The 18,697-nt window shown below is 33.8% G+C and overlaps 1 protein-coding gene across 1 annotated transcript; it reads left to right on the top strand.

Annotated features, from left to right (window-relative positions):
• Positions 1-8,370: 8,370 nt before the first annotated feature.
• LOC105798859 (peroxisomal fatty acid beta-oxidation multifunctional protein MFP2) lies at positions 8,371-16,127 on the top strand. Its single transcript, XM_012629080.2, has 18 exons — positions 8,371-8,594; positions 9,645-9,716; positions 9,827-9,892; positions 10,449-10,505; positions 10,594-10,661; positions 10,889-10,970; positions 11,178-11,233; positions 11,515-11,817; positions 11,922-12,008; positions 12,598-12,772; positions 12,878-12,999; positions 13,321-13,484; positions 13,572-13,826; positions 13,928-14,049; positions 14,133-14,254; positions 14,767-14,915; positions 15,003-15,141; positions 15,859-16,127. Exons 1-18 carry the CDS (start codon positions 8,495-8,497, stop codon positions 15,892-15,894), a joined length of 2,175 nt encoding a protein of 724 aa, XP_012484534.1. The 5' UTR covers positions 8,371-8,494; the 3' UTR covers positions 15,895-16,127.
• The last annotated feature ends 2,570 nt before the right edge of the window (positions 16,128-18,697 follow it).

Here is an 18,697-nt window from a genome sequence, read left to right as displayed (position 1 = left end):
TCATTAAAAATGGCTAATTTGCATGTTTTATGTTCGGGACTAAATTGAATAAAAGTAAAATTTTAAGGGTAATTTTATAAAATGTTAAAATGACCAAATTGTATGAAATGAATTGTTTTATTATTTAAATTAATAAATTGAATGGAATATTAATATAGATCAATATTGGGTGGAAATTCGAGGAAAATGGAAAATTACCAAAATGTCCTTGAATTTTAGTATTTCTGCAATTTAGCCTGGTAAGTTCGTATGAACTATACTCTGTATAATTTTGATTAAAGTGAATGTTATTTGGTGATGGATATTATATATGTGTTATATTATTGGAATTGAATTATTATTGGAAATATATTATCGAATTTAATACTCAGTTTGGATTGAACGCGGGATTGAGTACAATCGTTCTGTGCCAAAGGATGAATTGACGGATAAGATCATAACTGGGTTATGGCACTATGAACGTAAGACCATGGTTGGACCATGACAGTGTTTATATGTAAGACCATAGCTGGGCTATGGCATTCTGATGATAAGACCTAACTGGGTTATGGCACTACGAATGTAAATGATGAATTGACGGTAAATTACCCAAGTAAATCGAGGTTCAACATTTGTTGCAGACTTTCGTGCTTACTATTTGTTTAGCTATCATGAGCTTTTGTTCAGCCTTCGGGCTTCTGAAAACGGTGTACTCATATCCGTAAGTCGTTCTTCGAAGGGTAAAATATCGAGAGTTGTCTTGAATGATATATATATGTGTATGAAGAAATGGTAAGAGAAGGATATGTATTATGATATGTATTTATATAAATATCTTGATATGTTGATATATGGAAATTATGTAAGTGGAGACAAGTAATAAACTCAAGTGTAACATGTTGAGATAGTAAGGTTATCGATGTTGAAATTATATGAAATATGTTTAAGTATGCTAACAAGTGTTGTTGTTTGATGCTTAGGCAAATGCCAAGCTATTGGTTGAATGATAATATGTTTAATTATAAGATGCATTGAAATGGTAAGTGCTCAAATGAAAATATGCTTGTGTTCATGAAAGAGTGGTAAGTTTAAAGTTATATAATTTCTTATGAAAATGCTTATTATATGATTAATTTGAAAAGACTATGTTTAAATGCATTAGCTTGTGGCTATAGTTGAATGGTATGTTTATGATTGGTGTGTTATGCATATGGAATGGGTGTAGAAAGTAAAGAAATGTAAGTGAAAATAAAGAAATTCGAAAAGTATAAAGTTGTTTAAAATCCTATTATTCTAGGGATAATATGTACAAGTGATGATGTGGATTTATTTACCTTGTGAGTTGATGAATATAGCCACATGAGTATTGTGTATCAATATTAAATTATTCTTGATATTTATAAATTTCATATTTGAAATGAATGGAACTGATTAAAGTTTATACGAGCTTACTAAGCATTTATTGCTTACGTATTTGTTTTTCTTTACTTTTCAGATTATCGGAAGCTCGATTGGGTTGGAAGCTTGTCAAAGATATAACACACTATCCATCGGTTCTATCGGTAATTTTGGATGATTTGATTCTGGTTATAATGGCATGTATAAGTTAAATTGGACAACGTTGGCTCATTAATGTTTTGATTTTGATTGGTTTCAAATATGAATGCTACATGAAATGAAATGTCTGATAATTAATTTGTAAACTCCGGTAATGTTTCGTAACCCTGTTTCGGTGACGGATTTGGGTTAGAGGCGTTACAACTTCGCCGTGGAATTTTTTAGAGGGAAAGAAAGCAAAAGTTGTCGATGAGTGACGCGATACCACAATTTGTACATTTATGATTGAGGGTCATAATAATTGATTGCATTTTCATATTAATTGCATTTGGAAATATCAAGGTGAGTACCTAGTGATAATATGAGCTATTGAATTGAGTTTGAATGTGAATTGTCGAAATAGGGGACTAATAAAATGAATAAAATGTAAAATAGCATGAATTGCTCCAAAAATGATATGCGCTATAGGTTTAGGTGAAAATGTATTGAATGGCATGAAGTATATGTGATATGTTAATAAATTGGATTATGATAGTGAATATGATTGAGAAATGTTATATGTAATAAATTGTAAATAGAATTGAACATTAGTACCCTATTAACTAGTTGGGATGAGTCGGATATAGTTGGCATGCCATAGGATTGGTATGTGTATAGGATTATGGACTTATGTGCCAGGATGCACATTGTGTGCCAGATATGCACTTTATACCAATTTACCCTACTTCAGTTTATCCGATGATGCACTTCAATGCTAGTTTGGTGTGTTAGTTGGATGATCCGTGTATCCGTTCAAGTCCGAGTCGTGTTAATAGGGTTGTAAATGATAAGGTTGATAGATGGTATTGAAATGAAACAACATATATGATCGAATATATGTATATGTATGAGTTTGATAAAGGAAGTTTATACTAATGTGGAAACAAATTGACAACGAGCCCTGGGGGTGGAATTGAATGCGAATAAGTTGATAGACTCTAGAAACAAGTTGAATGGTATAATGTTAATGGAATTTTGTAAAGATACATAATTGAGTATTTTATTCTTTAATTATTGGTAATTGGTAAGTAAATTGGAGTTAGTCATATATGTTGCTTTGTTGAATAAGTTGTTTGGTAATGTTCTAGTATGCTTACATAAATAAATGGATGATGAAAAATGTTTGGCACTTTGGAAAATGAATTGGTTGGATATAAAGTACATATTTGCATGTTTTGTCTTGAAAAATGTTGTTAATGCTTATGCATATATATCTTGAATCATAAATGTACCACTATGCCCTATTGCTCAGTATATGGTTTGTTTTCACTATGCACAGGTGTAGGTGATCCTTGGAAAATCGAGAAGTAGTTCCAACATCCAAGAAGTGATTCACCGGCTCAGCAAAGTTTGTAAAGTACTCTTTTGATATTATATGGCATGTACCTAAGGTTTAAGTCAATTTGGTATTGTAAATGGTCAAATTTAGAACTTGGTTATTTATGTTATTTTGAAGTATCATTTTGGCATATTTTGGCTTGAATGTAATTGGTATATTTTTTATTTGGTTGTGATTCATATGTTAAGTGTTATTTTAGGTCTTTCTAACTTGTTTGAAACTAGTCTTTTGAAAATAGTGAGTCACGTCACGACAACGTACTCCCAACTTTGTGATGAGGAACAACCAAAGAGTCACGTTGCAACAACGTATACTTGAGATCATGACGAGCCTATGCTAAAGAGTTGCATCGTGATGAGGAACCCCCGAAGTCACCACGACAAACTAGAACTTTGAAATATTTATAATGTGGTCTTATTTCGACCCCGTGTTGGTAAAAGAGCTTTCGTAAGCTCGTATAAGACCCAAAAATGATTATATATTATTTTATACACAATTTTTACATATATTTTTACATATATTTACGAATGTGGCACTTTGTAGCTCGAACCTGATGATCAGGTTGGGTAACGGGGTGTTACAGGATGGTTTCAATGGTGTGTTAAGATTTTCGCCATTGATCAATACTATTTGGATGTTGTTTTTCGCATTATTTGGCTATTGATTTGACATTATTTAGGTTTTTTTTTGTGTTGTTTTTTTGCAAGCTCATTTGGTATTAGCTTTGATAAAATTAGTTTAGAAGGTTGATTTTGTAGTCTGCTTGTGAGATCTTTTGCCTTTCGTTCAATAATGGGTCATTTTTTTTTCCTTTGTAGGTTCAAGTAAATCGGTCAGAGGTGTTTTCTCTTCGTGCTTTTTGTGTCGAGATAGGGACGTAATTTAGTGTATTTGTCCAGATTTTGTGAAGAGATAATATTAAAAAATATTTTACTGACTCTTGCAAGGCCTTTAGGATCTAGAATAGGATCCTTCATCGACCCTTATGTGTTGGCACACCATCTTAGAACAAAGTAGTTGAACAAAAGAATAGACATCTTATTTAGATAGCAAGATCCCTTTTATTTCAAATGAATGTTCTGACCGCCTATAAACGTGTTCTTGTTTATAGCATAAATATCACACAAAAAAATATAAAATTAAATTGACGGTGTTCGCAAGCGTATGGGTCAAATTGTAATATAGTAAAGTTTACAACAAAACACCAGTAAGTATTCCGAGGATCATACCCAAGGGATTACAGATTGGAGAAACTATTATTAAATTAATTATAGAAAATAATTACCAACTTAATCGAGTCACGAATTATTAGTGTTAATACAAATTAAAGTATTAATTAGACTAATTAAATTAACTAACCTAAATTAACATAATGGACTTTCCTAGTCCTAGTTTCAACAATACGAAACTCTAGCCTTTGATTGATTAAATCCCTAATAATTTAATTAAATAATTATTCATTATAGATCGTGTTATTTATCACCCTTAGCTACGAATACCCTTCGATTCATCTTTACTAATGATTACCACCTAATTCACCCTTCCGATCTCTTCCTAGGTATACGAATACCTTTTCGGTCTCTCCCCTTGGCACAAGTTATACACGACAGGATACCCTTCCGGTCTCACCTGTCTCGATATTCTATCAGGGGTATCACTCCCTAATATACTAAGACTCTTGAATAAATGATCAATTTCAGGTAAATAATCACTTAACAAATAAATTAGATTGTTAATCGAATCATGCGAGATATGAAATAAGCACAATAATCTATTCAATTATTCATACAAATGCTAATTGATCAGAGAAATGAAAATATAAATAAAAGGATAAGAGATAGGAGAAAGTTCATGAATATATATATTGAAGTGCGGTGCTGGAGCAATCTCCGCTCGCAATTGTCTTTACATTGGAACAGAAAAGTTCTGACTACACGAACATGAAAAGAAAATATAAAGAAAATTGAATAGAAAAAATTACCTATCTAAGTTTTCCCCTAATTCCAGTAACCTTAAGGTTGCTTATATAGGCAACGACTTACTTGGTGTCCACTCTACTCGAGATACTCTTAGATACCAATAAATACAATATTCTGATAAATGTTAGGGTCCAAATATGGAAATATCCCAAAAGTGTTGTCCAAGGAATCAACTTCATTTTGGCTTGCCATCGTCGTGTCAGCGTGATGAGGGAAGACTCCTCGTCATGACATGGCCACCGTGAGACCCTTTCCATATTCATCGCTTTGTCGTGATGAGAGAAAGGTCCTTATCACGACATCAAGTGTATTTTGGGCCTTGGCAGCTTCGTTGTGCTATTGGGCTCCCTTGTCTTATGGGCCAATCATCATTCCTTGTATTCTTGGTCCTAAATTGGCATCCTACACACTTAAATAGCCCATTAGTCACTCACGAGGCCCGAGTCAACCTTACAAGTCATCAAAATTATAGAAAATACGTAAAAACACTTATTTTATTAATATTTTATTCCTAACCTACTAATATTGAAAATATAATAATTGATTATAAAAGTGCTAGAAAATAAACTCATCAAGTGCGGAAATGACCCAAAATAACTATTACGTTTGACATCAGGTCATGTCCCTAAATAATTTTGGGTTAATGTTTCGACAAGTTGCTTTTTAATCAATCATATGTCTTCCTTCATACTTGATGGAGAAAACCTATACAATATTCTCTTTCCATCTAAACCATCATTTCCTATAGAACCAAGAATTTTCAAGAGTATCTATTTTGTTCAAGATGTTTGGCCTTATGTCATTAAATTGGATCCTAAATCCTTAAAATATGTATTTCAAGGATATTCTCATCTTCAAAATGGGTATAAGTGTTATAGTAATGATCTAAACATGTATTTGGTGGCTATCAATGTTGCATTCTCAAAACAAGTACCATTCTTTTAGAAAATATGCCTTCAAATTTTCTAAAATAGAGGAAGAATGATGAATGGTTGATTTACATTATCACTAATCAATCAAGGAATTATAATCCTATGACTTCTGCTCTAACAAGGCCACCGATCACTCAAGGGTATTTCAAATGAAAAGAAACTCATGATACATATCTTAATCGGTGTCTTCACTGTTAGATCCAACCTCAAATGACATTGACCTTCCTATTGAGTAAGAACCTGAATGTTGTATGTCGATCTAGTGTAGAATTAGAATACAGGGCTATGGCATAGTCCATGTGTGAAATCATATAAATACACCATATGTTAACTAAACTTGGGTTAGAGCATTCATCACCAGCAAAGTTGTTGTGCAATAATCAAGCAAGCCTTCATATCGCCTCAAATCCAGTTTATCATGGAAGAACTAAACACATCAAGGTTGATTGTCACTTCATTTGAGAGAAAATTTTAAACAAAATCAATCTCCATAGAATGTGAAGGTAAGAGAACAACATGTTGAATTGTTTACAAAGGCACTGAATGGGAATCAGATTGGCTACCTATGTAACAAGTTGGGCATGACCAATATCTATGCTCCATCTTGAAAGGGAGTGTTACAGATTCTTAGGTTTAATTCTAGGATTTTTTTTTCTTTTCTTTCCTTATTTAGACTATGTAAACTTGTATATAAATAAGCTAACCCTAGAGATGAAAGCAAGTAACTTTTTTCCATTAGTTTATTTTTGCATGTGTTCTTTTCTTTGTTTCTGTTAATAAATCCTATTTAGTGTTAGATTAGAGGATGTCTTTGTATCTGATTGATGCTCCAACACTTGAGAAAGTCCGTTTTCATGAAAGGCATATGAATTATAAGAGTCGGTGTTACCTTTAGTTGAAGTTAGAGTTTGGTCAAAATTCTTGATCTAACAAAGGATCAAAGCTTTGATATGGTAGAAGAAAATATTGTGATAGCCAATTTATTGATGTTTTAATTTAAGGTTTTGGATTAAAGTTAGAGTTTAAAGTTTAGGAAAAGGGTTAGGCTCTTTACGGGATCAAGTCTAGTTTTTAATGCTAGTTGTGGAATCTAACAAAAATCACTAGGGATTTGCAACTTACTTAAGATATGATCTCAAGGATTTGGAGTTCAATGAGATGTGTTAGAATTTCTCAGTCACATATGTAATATTTTTGGTGGATTTGTTTGAGTGCAAGGACCCATAAAAATCACTACATTGTTTTATCTTAGGGTTTGCTCAAAAGATACATTAAAGCATAAACCAAGAAAACTACCTCATAGAAATAGAAGCGAATACTTTAGTAATAATAAACTTCGCCAAATTTAAGGGACTATAGTTCAAGGGCACAAATTATGTTATATAATTAATTGTTTTTACATATAATTTTTTCAATCTCTTATATAATATATTCAATAAATTTGTTAAGTCTAATTAAAATTAATACCTATAGTCCCTCCCCAAACTATAAATAAGAATATAATGCATTTCAACGCATTTGAACTCACGTCTTCCTACACTTGTAACAATACTGATATCAATTGAGCTAAAACTCAATCAGTATAAACATCTTAACTTTAATTAAATTATTTATTAGAAAAATCAAATAATAATAACAACAACAATAATTTGATGTTCACTCGCCAAGAAAAGCAGGTGAGGATTTGAATGTTACTCATCTGACATCTTTATCCTTCCCTTTTCTAGAATACTATTTTATTCATTCCTATTATATTTATTTTATAATATAATATATTACATATAATTTTTAGTATTAATCCATACAAAATTAACTTATATCATTTACACTAAATAAATTCTTAAATATTAAATCAATCATTTCACCGATTTGGTTTATGAAACTGAGAATATTCTAGTTTGATTTTCTGATTAAATTAGTAAATGTGATTAAGTATCATTATAAAACTAGATTTAAAAAATAATAAAATTATAGACAACTACTTAGTTCCCATGATTTTTGTAGCATATTATTATAGCTGAATTGATATAATAAATTAATTAGATAGCAACCTAATTAAAAATAAAAATATTTCTTGTTTTATAAAATAAAATAAAATATTTTATTTTGTATTTTATACTAAAATATACATGCATCGGGGCAAAGCCGAACAAATTTTTAGGGTGAATGAAATTTTAATTTTTATAGTTAATATTTTTTAATTTTTAAAGGATTAAATCAATTTTTATAATTTTAGGAAGACTAAAGTACAATTTTAACTTACTAATTTAAAATTTTAAAATTTTAAAAACTCTAAATAACAACTTTCCATTCTAAAAGAGCCAAAGCTTGCTAAGTCCCCTAGATTCACCTTTGACATGCATAACAATATTTTAATTTATATTTTTTATAATTAATATATTCTTCATATCATAAAATACATGAAAATTAATTTTTAATTTTCACATTTAATCAAAACCACATTTAAATTAGTTTTTTAAACATTTTTATTACATAATTTCCTTTCAAAAAAAAATTAAGGATTACACAGCAACGCCACTCGACTATTCTTACACGACACTTCATCCTTAATAAATTGTTATTCGCTCAACCGAAACTTTCATTTTCATTTCCACAAATTTGGATCAAATAACAAACAAATATCGAATCAGAAGAAGAAAAAGTCGAAAATGGGGAGCAAGAAGGGAAGAACAATGGTTGAAGTTGGAGCTGATGGGGTTGCTGTTATCACTATCATCAATCCTCCAGTCAATTCTCTTTCACTTGATGGTAATTCTTTTTTTTTTTTTGGATCTTGTTTGTTTTTTTCAATGACCCATTTCTTGTTTGTGGTTTTTAATCAAGGTTTTGAGTTGTGGAATCTCGTGGGATTTCTTTGTTATTTATGAATTCAAATTTTTGTTAGTACTAAATTGTTGAAAAATGTTTTGATTTTTCGGTTCATTTGCAAACTAATTATATCGGGTTTTATTCAATTACAGAAGGAAGTTGACGTATTAGTCTACTTGACATTTGTTCTTTTTAGGATCAGAGTTTAGAGGGAAATTGATGTATTAGGCTACTATGTTGTTCTGGTGTGAGTATATATTCATTAAAAATACTGTATTCTAACTTATTTGAAGAACTTTTATGTCCTTATATTCGTATTTGATTATATAGTGTCGATTCAGGTCCGAATGTCAAATACGTAATCCTACTCGGGTATATTAAAAAGTTTTTAAGTATTTTTCTGTATTTAAAGTGTCTCTATATTCATGTTTGATTATACCCTTGGACATGTTTTTTATGAACAAAGAGAACCCAAAAAGCTGCCATTGAAGACCTGGCCTTTGTTTCCTTTTGAAGAAACACTTTGTTTCCTTTTGAAGAAACACTGGTGTTGATTCGGGTGTGAGTTCAAATACGGGTATGTATTCGAGAGGGATAGTTCAAAATTTTAAAAATGTTCATGTATTTGGGTCATGTCCTTGTATCCATGTTTGATTTACATTGGACAAGGGTGTCAGTTCGGGTGTGAGTGTCAATTTCATAATTCAAGTAGGGTATATTCAAATTTTTTTCCCCTCCTTTTAATGTATTTGAAGGGTCCTGAAAGTATCAGTTTCCTATATCCATGTTTGATTATACATCAGACGTGGGCGTCTCAAGAGAAATAAGAAGTCGGAAGAACATATTTAGGCAACTGCCTGGCTCGGTTTTGGTCACCTGAAAACTATAGTCATCAGGCTTTTTCCTGATATTTGTAGATTAAGTTTTAATGATTATATATAAGTGGGAATAAATGCAATTGATCTCTGATGTCATGTGTATTCCTTGCAGTGTTGCAAAGCTTAAAAGAGAGTTTCGATGAGGCCTTACAACGAGATGATGTGAAGGCCATTGTTGTTGCAGGTAAGCTCAAGGAGATTACCCTTAAAATTGAAGGAAAAGTTGTACTAAGATATTGTCCAATACTGGAATTCATTAGTTTGAGATACTAATGTGCCTTGACCTTTGAGCAGGTGCAAATGGAAAATTTTCTGGTGGTTTCGATATTTCTGCTTTTGGTGGAATTCAACAGGGAGCAGGTATACATACTATTAAGGGTGTGCAGTCAGTCAGTATGGTTGAAATTTTTTTTTGAAACCGACTTAACCAACGTACTATAAATAATAACCAAAGCAGAATCGACTAAAGCCGGTCGGTTAACCAAATTAACCGAAAATAAATTATCCAATCTATCCTTTTTTAGTTCATATTTATTTAAGACTATTATATATTTCTTTATGTTTCCTTAGAAAAATCCTAATCATTTGAGAAACGTAATCAACTTTATATTATAATATTTTCCATATTTCTATGATATGTTAAATATATTTAAAAAATATAAATATAATATATTTTTTATTAAATCAATTAGTTGTTTTAGCTCGATTATCAGTTATATTAACCGGCAACCAACTGAATTAAACCGACTCCTTTAATTGACTAAAACTGAAGCCGAATTAACCAAACCGAATTAATCAAATCGCATCAGCTCTGTTTTAACCATGTTTTGCACACTCCTACATACATTCTTTTGTTTTTTCCCTAGTATTATTGTATATTAATTTGACATTGATAAGATTTGGTTGCATTTTCCAGTGCAGCAGCCAAAGTCTGGCTATGTATCTGTTGAGGTTCTCACTGACACCATCGAAGGTAATGACCTGGTTACAATTATTTTTAAACAGGAAAGAATTTAAAATTTGTTTGGCTCTGTGTTGACTCTAGATGTTTTGTACTTCAGCCGCAAGAAAACCATCAGTTGCTGCCATCGATGGCCTGGCCTTAGGTGGGGGTCTAGAGGTTGCAATGGTAGGTACTATTAAACTTAGTTTGATTTTACTTCGAACCAAGCTTGAGCTTCTATAATAGTATCCAGTCGAGCTTGAGCCAAGTTTCAAGCAGTAACTTTCAAGTTGAGCTCCAGCCTCTCACTGTTCGAGCTCGGCTCAGCTTGCTTACAGCCCCAATTGAACTTTTCAGACAATTTCTTATTTTGTTGCTTAGAAAGAAAAAGACCTTAAATGTCTCTATTCCAGGTATGTCATGCCCGGATATCGACCCCTACTGCACAACTGGGCCTGCCTGAACTTCAACTTGGACTAATTCCTGGGTTTGGAGGTATGACTCTTTAATTTAACAGCTTGTTTATGCTGGTTATCTTTATACAAAATCATAGGTTATTGAGGTGAACTATCGATTGTATGTGTGAGGTGCTGTTTTCGGATTACATAATATGCTAATTTGTTATCTTGGCAATATTTACATTTGGGCAACTACTTTTTCTTCTCCTACTATCAGTGTTCTTATGCTTCTAAATTGACTCAGGAACGCAGCGACTTCCACGGCTTGTTGGTCTCGCGAAGTCCCTTGAAATGATGTTGGTATGTTGTTAAATCATCTTTTTGCTTAATCTTACTTTGTTATGACTTGACCAAGGGTGGGTTTGGATGAGCGATTGAGTGCGGTGTGGTGTGTTTAGCTTACTTTTTATCTAATGCTATAGTATCGCTACAGTATCTAATCTTACCGCCACCGTTGTTTCTACACTAACAGCAGCTAAATGCACCGCCCATCCAAACCCACCCTAAATGTGATTTACTTCATTAAGTTCTTGTTTGTTAACATAGCATTTTCTTCTTTCCGTCACTTTTCTCATAAATAGACATCAAAGCCGGTTAAAGGCGAAGAAGCCCTTGGATTGGGTCTTGTTGATGCTGTCGTTTCATCTCATGAGCTGGTAAACGCTGCACGCCAGTGGGCACTGGATATTTTGGCACGAAGAAAGCCATGGGTTGCTACCCTTTATAAGACTGATAAGATCGAGCCCCTCGGCGAAGCGAGGCAAATACTTAACTTTGCTCGAGCACAGACTCGAAAGAGGGCTCCAAATCTCAAGCACCCCTTGGTTTGCATTGATGTAATCGAGGAGGGCATAGTTAATGGTCCTAAGCCAGCTCTGTATAAGGTATCTACTTATCCGGAATAGTGTTTGAATCCCTTTTTTTTTTGTGCTAACGTTTTTATTTATAGCTATAATTCCCTTCAAAATCATATTTCCAATATTGGCAGGAGGTTGAAGCTTTCCAGGGACTTCTCAAATCTGATACCAGCAAAAGCCTGATCCACATCTTCTTTGCTCAGCGTGGAACATCAAAGGTTTAATGATAATTACTACTAGAAACTGTTTATTGCATCTCTCATACACCATTAATGGATCCTTATATTTCATCCCTTGGTTTAGTGGGTGGTATTCTAAGTCTTTTTTTTCTTCTCTACTTGGTCTAATACCGAAACAAGTTTTCTATTAAAATCTTTGTTACTAGGACTCTGGTGAGAATGTTAGATGCATATATTTTCTGACACAAGTTTGTTCAATTTTTTACCATGATTTCATGTATTTGAAGAGTCCCATCCCATATCCATGTATGGATATGTGTTGTGCATGGGTGCTTTAAAAACAATGAAGAGTCAGAGCAACATAAATTAAAATCCTCATATATTTTACATGTGGTTTATGTGGCTTGTAACTGGAATCTCAAACTTGTGGCTTTTAGTTAATTATTAATCAAAATGAAGTGGCTGTTTAATATGAGAATTCTTGATCTATATTACATTATTGATTATACTCTTCAAAGCATCTACTGCTCCAGGCTTCTGTTAAATGTAGCCCATACCTGGATGCTACCCTACCCTTTGTTATTTTCTGCTGAACTTTTTAGAAATACTTATTCTCTGCAATGGACAGGTTCCTGGGATTACTGATAGGGGCTTGGTGCCAAGAAAAGTGAAGAAGGTTGCTATACTTGGCGGAGGTTTAATGGGCTCGGGGATAGCAATGGCTTTGCTTCTTAGCAATTACACAGTGATCCTGAAAGAAGTGAATGAGAAGTTCTTGGAGGCTGGGATTGGTCGAGTCAAAGGTGAGATCACAATTTGATTATTTATTTTCATTTCCGATATCAATTTTGATGTATTTCTGATTTTAGAATGGTTCTTGTTCTGAGACTGTGTTCATTTTTGTTCAGCCAATTTGGGAAGCCGAGTTAAGAAAGGGCAAATGACTCAAGAAAAGTTTGAGAAAACCATGTCTCTGCTCAGGGGAGTTCTTGACTTTGAAAGCTTTCGGGATGTGGACATGGTCATCGAGGTAGTTAATGACACATTATAAGTTCTCCTCATGGATAAAATAAACCGAACTGGAGGTTGAACTAGTTGGGCCTCCAGTTCTGGTTCAACCATCTTGAGAAGTCTCAAGACATAGTAATTAATAAAATGAGCCAAAACATAATGAAAAGGTTCAATTTTTTGTTATATGGTTGAACTGTCAGATCAATTGCTACCCAGTTTAATTTGTTGAATCGTCCTGTCCCCTCATTTTAGTCCATGGCTTTCCTTTCTTGCGGTTCATGGGGAGGTTTAATATAATATTTTCACCATTTGTACCATTTGTTTATAATCCTTGTAACAGGCTGTAATCGAGAATGTGTCATTAAAGCAACAAATTTTTGCCGATCTTGAGAAATACTGTCCACCACATTGCATACTTGCAAGTAACACTTCCACTATTGATTTGAACTTGATTGGTAAAAGGACCAAATCCCAGGATCGGATTATTGGAGCTCATTTCTTTAGGTAACATCATAACTGCAGTTACCATTTTTCTGCTTTTGCTGTTTCATAACACGGATGATGTATCTGTTACATGTCTATATGACGCAGTCCGGCTCATATCATGCCGTTATTGGAAATTGTTCGTACTGAGCATACATCTCCCCAAATAATTGTTGACTTGCTTGATGTTGGGAAGAAAATAAAGAAGACTCCAATCATCGTTGGAAATTGCACAGGTTTTGCTGTCAATAGGATGTTCTTCCCGTATACACAAGCAGGCCTTTTCCTTGTTGAACGGGGAACAGATGTTTATCGGATTGACCGAGCAATTACTAAGTTTGGAATGCCAATGGGCCCGTTTAGGTACCTGATTCTGGAAAATATGGCTTGTTATTTTTATTCTTGCAGTTGCTTAACTTTGATGTGCCAATGAATCGGACTTGGTAATTTTTGTATTAATGCAGGCTGGCTGACCTTGTCGGCTTTGGTGTTGCAATTGCCACTAGCTCACAGTTCATTGAGAACTTTCCCGAGCGAACCTATAAATCAATGCTTATCCCAATTATGCAGGAGGATAAGAGAGCAGGTATGATTTTCAGTTGAGCCCAAGCTGACAAACAAATTACGTCCTTGAGCAAATCCTGTTAATTATATCCGATTTTGTTTCAGGTGAAAGTACTCGAAAAGGTTTTTATTTGTACGATAATAAACGCAAAGCTAGTCCCGATCCTGAACTAAAAATGTACATTGAGAAGGCGAGGAGCATCTCTGGTGTAGCTGTTGACCCTAAGGTCAGTCTTCATGGATCACAAAACCAGATTGGACCCGCAGGTTCAGTTGGTTGGTCCTATGGTTCAATCATATAAAAATTAAACTTAAAAATTGGAGAATTGGCCAGAACCAGTAAAATCCCAATAAAACCGGATTTCTTTTAATTAATTTTGGATTTTTTAATCAAAAAAATTGGGCCTTTTCATCTTTGGCCCATTTTTCTTAAGTTTCTGTTTCTTTTTGTTTTTTAATTTCTTTTATCTTAATTATTATCAATATGTGTTTTTAAAAATTTTAAGGTGGTTGAATCAAGAACCGGTGATCTAATTGATTTGACCTCTGGTTTGGTTTTTTCAACTATATTTATATGTTTGAAAATGTGGTATTTTGCATCTCATATTCTATGACCATATATACTACAGTGAAGCATGAGCTGCCTTGATATCAAACATTATAAAGAATAGAATCTAATTCTTTTCCTTTTCATCACTCGTTCTCAATCTCGTATTTGTGGGGCTACATTTGTATGCAGTTTGTGAAATTGTCAGAGAAGGACATTGTGGAAATGATATTCTTTCCAGTGGTTAATGAGGCTTGCCGAGTTTTTGCTGAAGGTATTGCAGTGAAAGCATCTGACATTGACATTGCTGCTGTTATGGGCATGGGATTCCCACCTTACAGGTTCGAAACATCGTCGATTTTTTTATTAATTCTTCTTGGTTTTCCATTGGTTTCTCAATCTAATAACTTGCTTAAAAATTTTCTCAGGGGAGGACTCATGTTTTGGGCTGATTCTCTTGGTTCTAAGTACATTTATTCGAGACTTGAGGAGTGGTCGAATTTATACGGAGGATTTTTCAAGCCTTGCGCTTTCTTGGCTGAAAGAGCTGCCAAGGGTGCTCCATTGGTAAGCAAACTCCAAACTGTACATATTTTGCTACATTATTCGATAGGCTACTTCATGAGTTTATTGCATCCATTAGAAGCATTGTGGGCATCCACTGTGTCTCGCAATCTTATGAGGGCATTCTTTTTTCCTCTTATTTGAGTATGGAAATTGTCAACTCTTATTAGTTCCGAGTGTCGATAACTTGATGTTGAGTAGCTTAAGGGACCGGGACAATTTTATATGTTTCCTTGTATAACGCCTTTCATCATTTACACATTGCTATCCCTCGTGCTTGCTCTGTTTACCCTGCAATTTCCACCAGAGAATAGTTATGGTCTATCTAGGGATGGCAAGAATCCTAGAATCTGTTCAGTTTCCTACCCTCCTCGATTCCATTGGGTCAGCCTTTTTTCCTCCTAGTTTGGATTTACGGACAAGGTGGTTCAGGTATATATGGATAAAAATCTTGTCAAAAGGACAAAAAATCACCCGTCTTGTTGCCAACTGATTAGGTTGCCCTCCACCTTCTCTACTCGGACGTTTCAGTTTGTTGTCTACCTACTTTGCCTGAAAACTGGTCTTAGTGTCGTATATGGGTTATCCAGCAAAGTATGTTTTTAAAGTTCCCATGTAAGTCAAGAAAACCAGAAAGCCGGTATAACATAGTTTTCCACCAATTGATATCGAAAACTGTAATATTGATGCTCATCTGATGATTGAACTGTTACATTGCAGAGTGCACCACTGGAGATGGGAAAATCAAGACTATAAAACTGCTTTGATTGCAGTGCTCGGAGATGGCCATTGATGGTTTTACCAATTTGCTGCCATTGATAGAATGATAAAGCTCTCAAGATGAGCTTTCAATAATGTTGTTTCAAATCCAAAAAAGGATATGAGATAGGGAAGCAGATAAGCTAAAGAATGAAACATGAATAATAATAGTAATAGACATCGCAGATCATTTCTAGAAACTATCTTAATGTTATTCTTTTCATTGTCTACGGTTGTCTGCATCTTGTCTTCCGGAAATCTTTGATTGTTTTCCTCTTGATATTAGATTGCATTGTTAAAATTCGACTTTATTGAACTGTCCAAGGGGTTGGGCAGTCCGTCCGGAAATAAAATAAACAAAATGAAAAGCAAGGTCTGTACACCACCTCGACTTGACCTGTGGATAAGTCACTATCTTGCAAAGATAATCGTATCTTTATTAAAATTTTCACATACTTTTATCGTCAAGTAATGATCTGTTAATTATTTAGTTGTTTAAAGGGGTATTTTCACGTCAAAATTTTGATTTATAAAAATATTATTTTTTAATCGCTCCACTTGAATATAAGATTTATGTACCAATATGGGGCAGGGAGAAAATTGTTGGGTGGAGAACTCTATTTCAAGCACTTTTCTTATAACAACTTGTACTAATATGAGAAGCTTTTTAGCAACCTTAATTGGTAGGATGTAGCATAATGTTCAAATCAGACGAGAGATGATTATTGATACAGAACTTAGGACAAGTTGGCTTGGGAGAACAGGGCTTTTGTCAATAAAAAATAAGTAGATGGTTATTTTTTCTATGATAAAGTTTTTGATATGTGGGTTGTAGATATGTTAATATTTATTATTTTTGATGTAATTGATATGTTATTGTTTTATTAAAAATTCTATCTCATAAAATAAATTTGGGAAGGGTTATGATTATAGAATTATAACCCTTCTCTCCCAAATTCTTCTAATCTTCTCCTTCCTTTCTTCTTCTTCTTTCGTTCTTAATTCTTTTAATCTTGTCATTCTTGGCCATTTCACAAGTTCTATCAAATTGGTATCAGAGTCTCTTTTCTGGGTATCAATGGCATCATAAGGGCCAGTTAATCAAAATCAAATTAAGATTGCAAAAATTCAAACACAGGTGCAAGAGAATGACCGTCTAGTTGATCTGAGGTTTCAAGGATTTCATGGGGAAATGAAAGCTAAAATCAAGGCCATATTTTGAAACGTCTCTGGGTAAGTTTGGACTGGATAAGGTGCAAGGAGTTCTTGGAGCGTCCCCTTTAGGTTACTCCCATGCAGGCAATAGTCAAAATAAGATGATGGTGATAAAAATCGTGATTCTTGTTCTGATTCTTTCGGTTTGATTGTCCCAAATTTTTAGTAGATGATTTTCGAGGATGGTGGAGTAAAATGGAGCAGAATTTTGCTGTAGAGATGGTGTCTGACAGTGCCAAGGTTTGTATTATGATACTATATTTGGAAGGACGTGCTCAAGGTGGGATTGAGCAATTGGTATGAAGTTATTATTTGCAAGTCATTCGTGATAGGTTTGCACTAGAAGAATTTGATGATCCTAAGTTTTAGATGATGGCGCTGAAACGACTGGGATCGATAGATAAATTCTACGATGACTTTGAAAGCCTTCTCAATCAGCATTTAGATGATTCTTATGCACTTAGCATGTTTTTTAGTAACGTCTGACCTGGTATAAGTCGGCAATTAGAACTATTTGGACCAAAAACCCTTAAAGAGGCTTTCTGCTAGCTAAACAAATTGAATCCATCCAATACTTGTCTACTAGGAAACAAATGAATTCATTTTTAAACAAGTCGATCAGTTATGATTGACCTAGCCATTCTCAGTCTACCTTTCCTAAATCCAACTATCTAAATCCTCGGCCTTTTAAAAACCTATAACGCCAACCTAAAGGAACCACCAACACTATAACAATTAAAAATAATGTGCTCATCAACCCAAAACCACCAAATAAGTTACCTACAACTGCTGAGGTTGAACATAGGAAGCGTAGGGGCCTTTGTGGCCTAAAATATACTGTAGGTCATAGTATATGCAATACTAATTGTATCAGCTGCTTTTAGACAGTTGTGAAGTAGGAGTTCAACAAGAAGAATTTGCTAATTGTGATGATAATATGGATTAGAAACTATGCATGTTCAAGCTACATTGGTAATAGAAGTTTGCTTGTACGGATAGACAACGGTAGTAAGCATAATTTTCTAGATTTTGTTGCTGTGAAAATTTTGGGATTACCTGTAAAAAGGCATTTTGCACTGAAGGTTGCTATAGTTGATGGAAAAAGTCCTAGTATTAGGGAAATTTGTGAAAATGTGGGTTGGCGTTGCCAGGGAGTTGAGTTCCAAAAATGATTTCATGGTCCTTCCGTTGAAGGGATGTGATCTTGTGTTAGGGGTCCAATGGTTGGTGAGTTTGGGACCTATCGTTTGGACCTTTGAAGCCTTGACTATGAAAATTTAACATCATGGTGATTGTTGTGAATTGAAAGGACTGTAACCAGGTGCAGTGCAGGTAATAAATGCTCGATTATCCTCTAAGATGTTGCCAGTGTTAAATAGTCAAGGACATCATCTTAGTACTTATTTGAGGGTTATGACAACCATGACTGCTGAAAAAAATATATTTTGAAAACAGTTTTATTGTATAGCGGGAAATTAAAATTTTAAAAATCGATCTGGTTTGTGATATTTATAGCAATAAATCTTAGACCAAAATCATATTTGTGTTTTCGGATAAGCAGATCTTTGATGTTTTCCGGCTTTTA

Source organism: Gossypium raimondii, chromosome 9 (genome assembly GCF_025698545.1).
Source record: "Gossypium raimondii isolate GPD5lz chromosome 9, ASM2569854v1, whole genome shotgun sequence".
Taxonomy (NCBI): Eukaryota; Viridiplantae; Streptophyta; class Magnoliopsida; order Malvales; family Malvaceae; genus Gossypium; species Gossypium raimondii.
This window is presented reverse-complemented; position numbering and strand designations above follow the sequence as displayed.

Excerpts from the sequence above, each read along its gene's own strand:
- LOC105798859 (XM_012629080.2), top strand. The coding sequence starts at position 8,495 with ATGGGGAGCAAGAAGGGAAGAACAATGGTTGAAGTTGGAGCTGATGGG. Across the intron at positions 11,234-11,514 it reads AGTCCCTTGAAATGATGTTG|ACATCAAAGCCGGTTAAAGG; the intron begins GTATGTTGTTAA and ends TCTCATAAATAG. Across the intron at positions 13,827-13,927 it reads ATGCCAATGGGCCCGTTTAG|GCTGGCTGACCTTGTCGGCT; the intron begins GTACCTGATTCT and ends GTATTAATGCAG.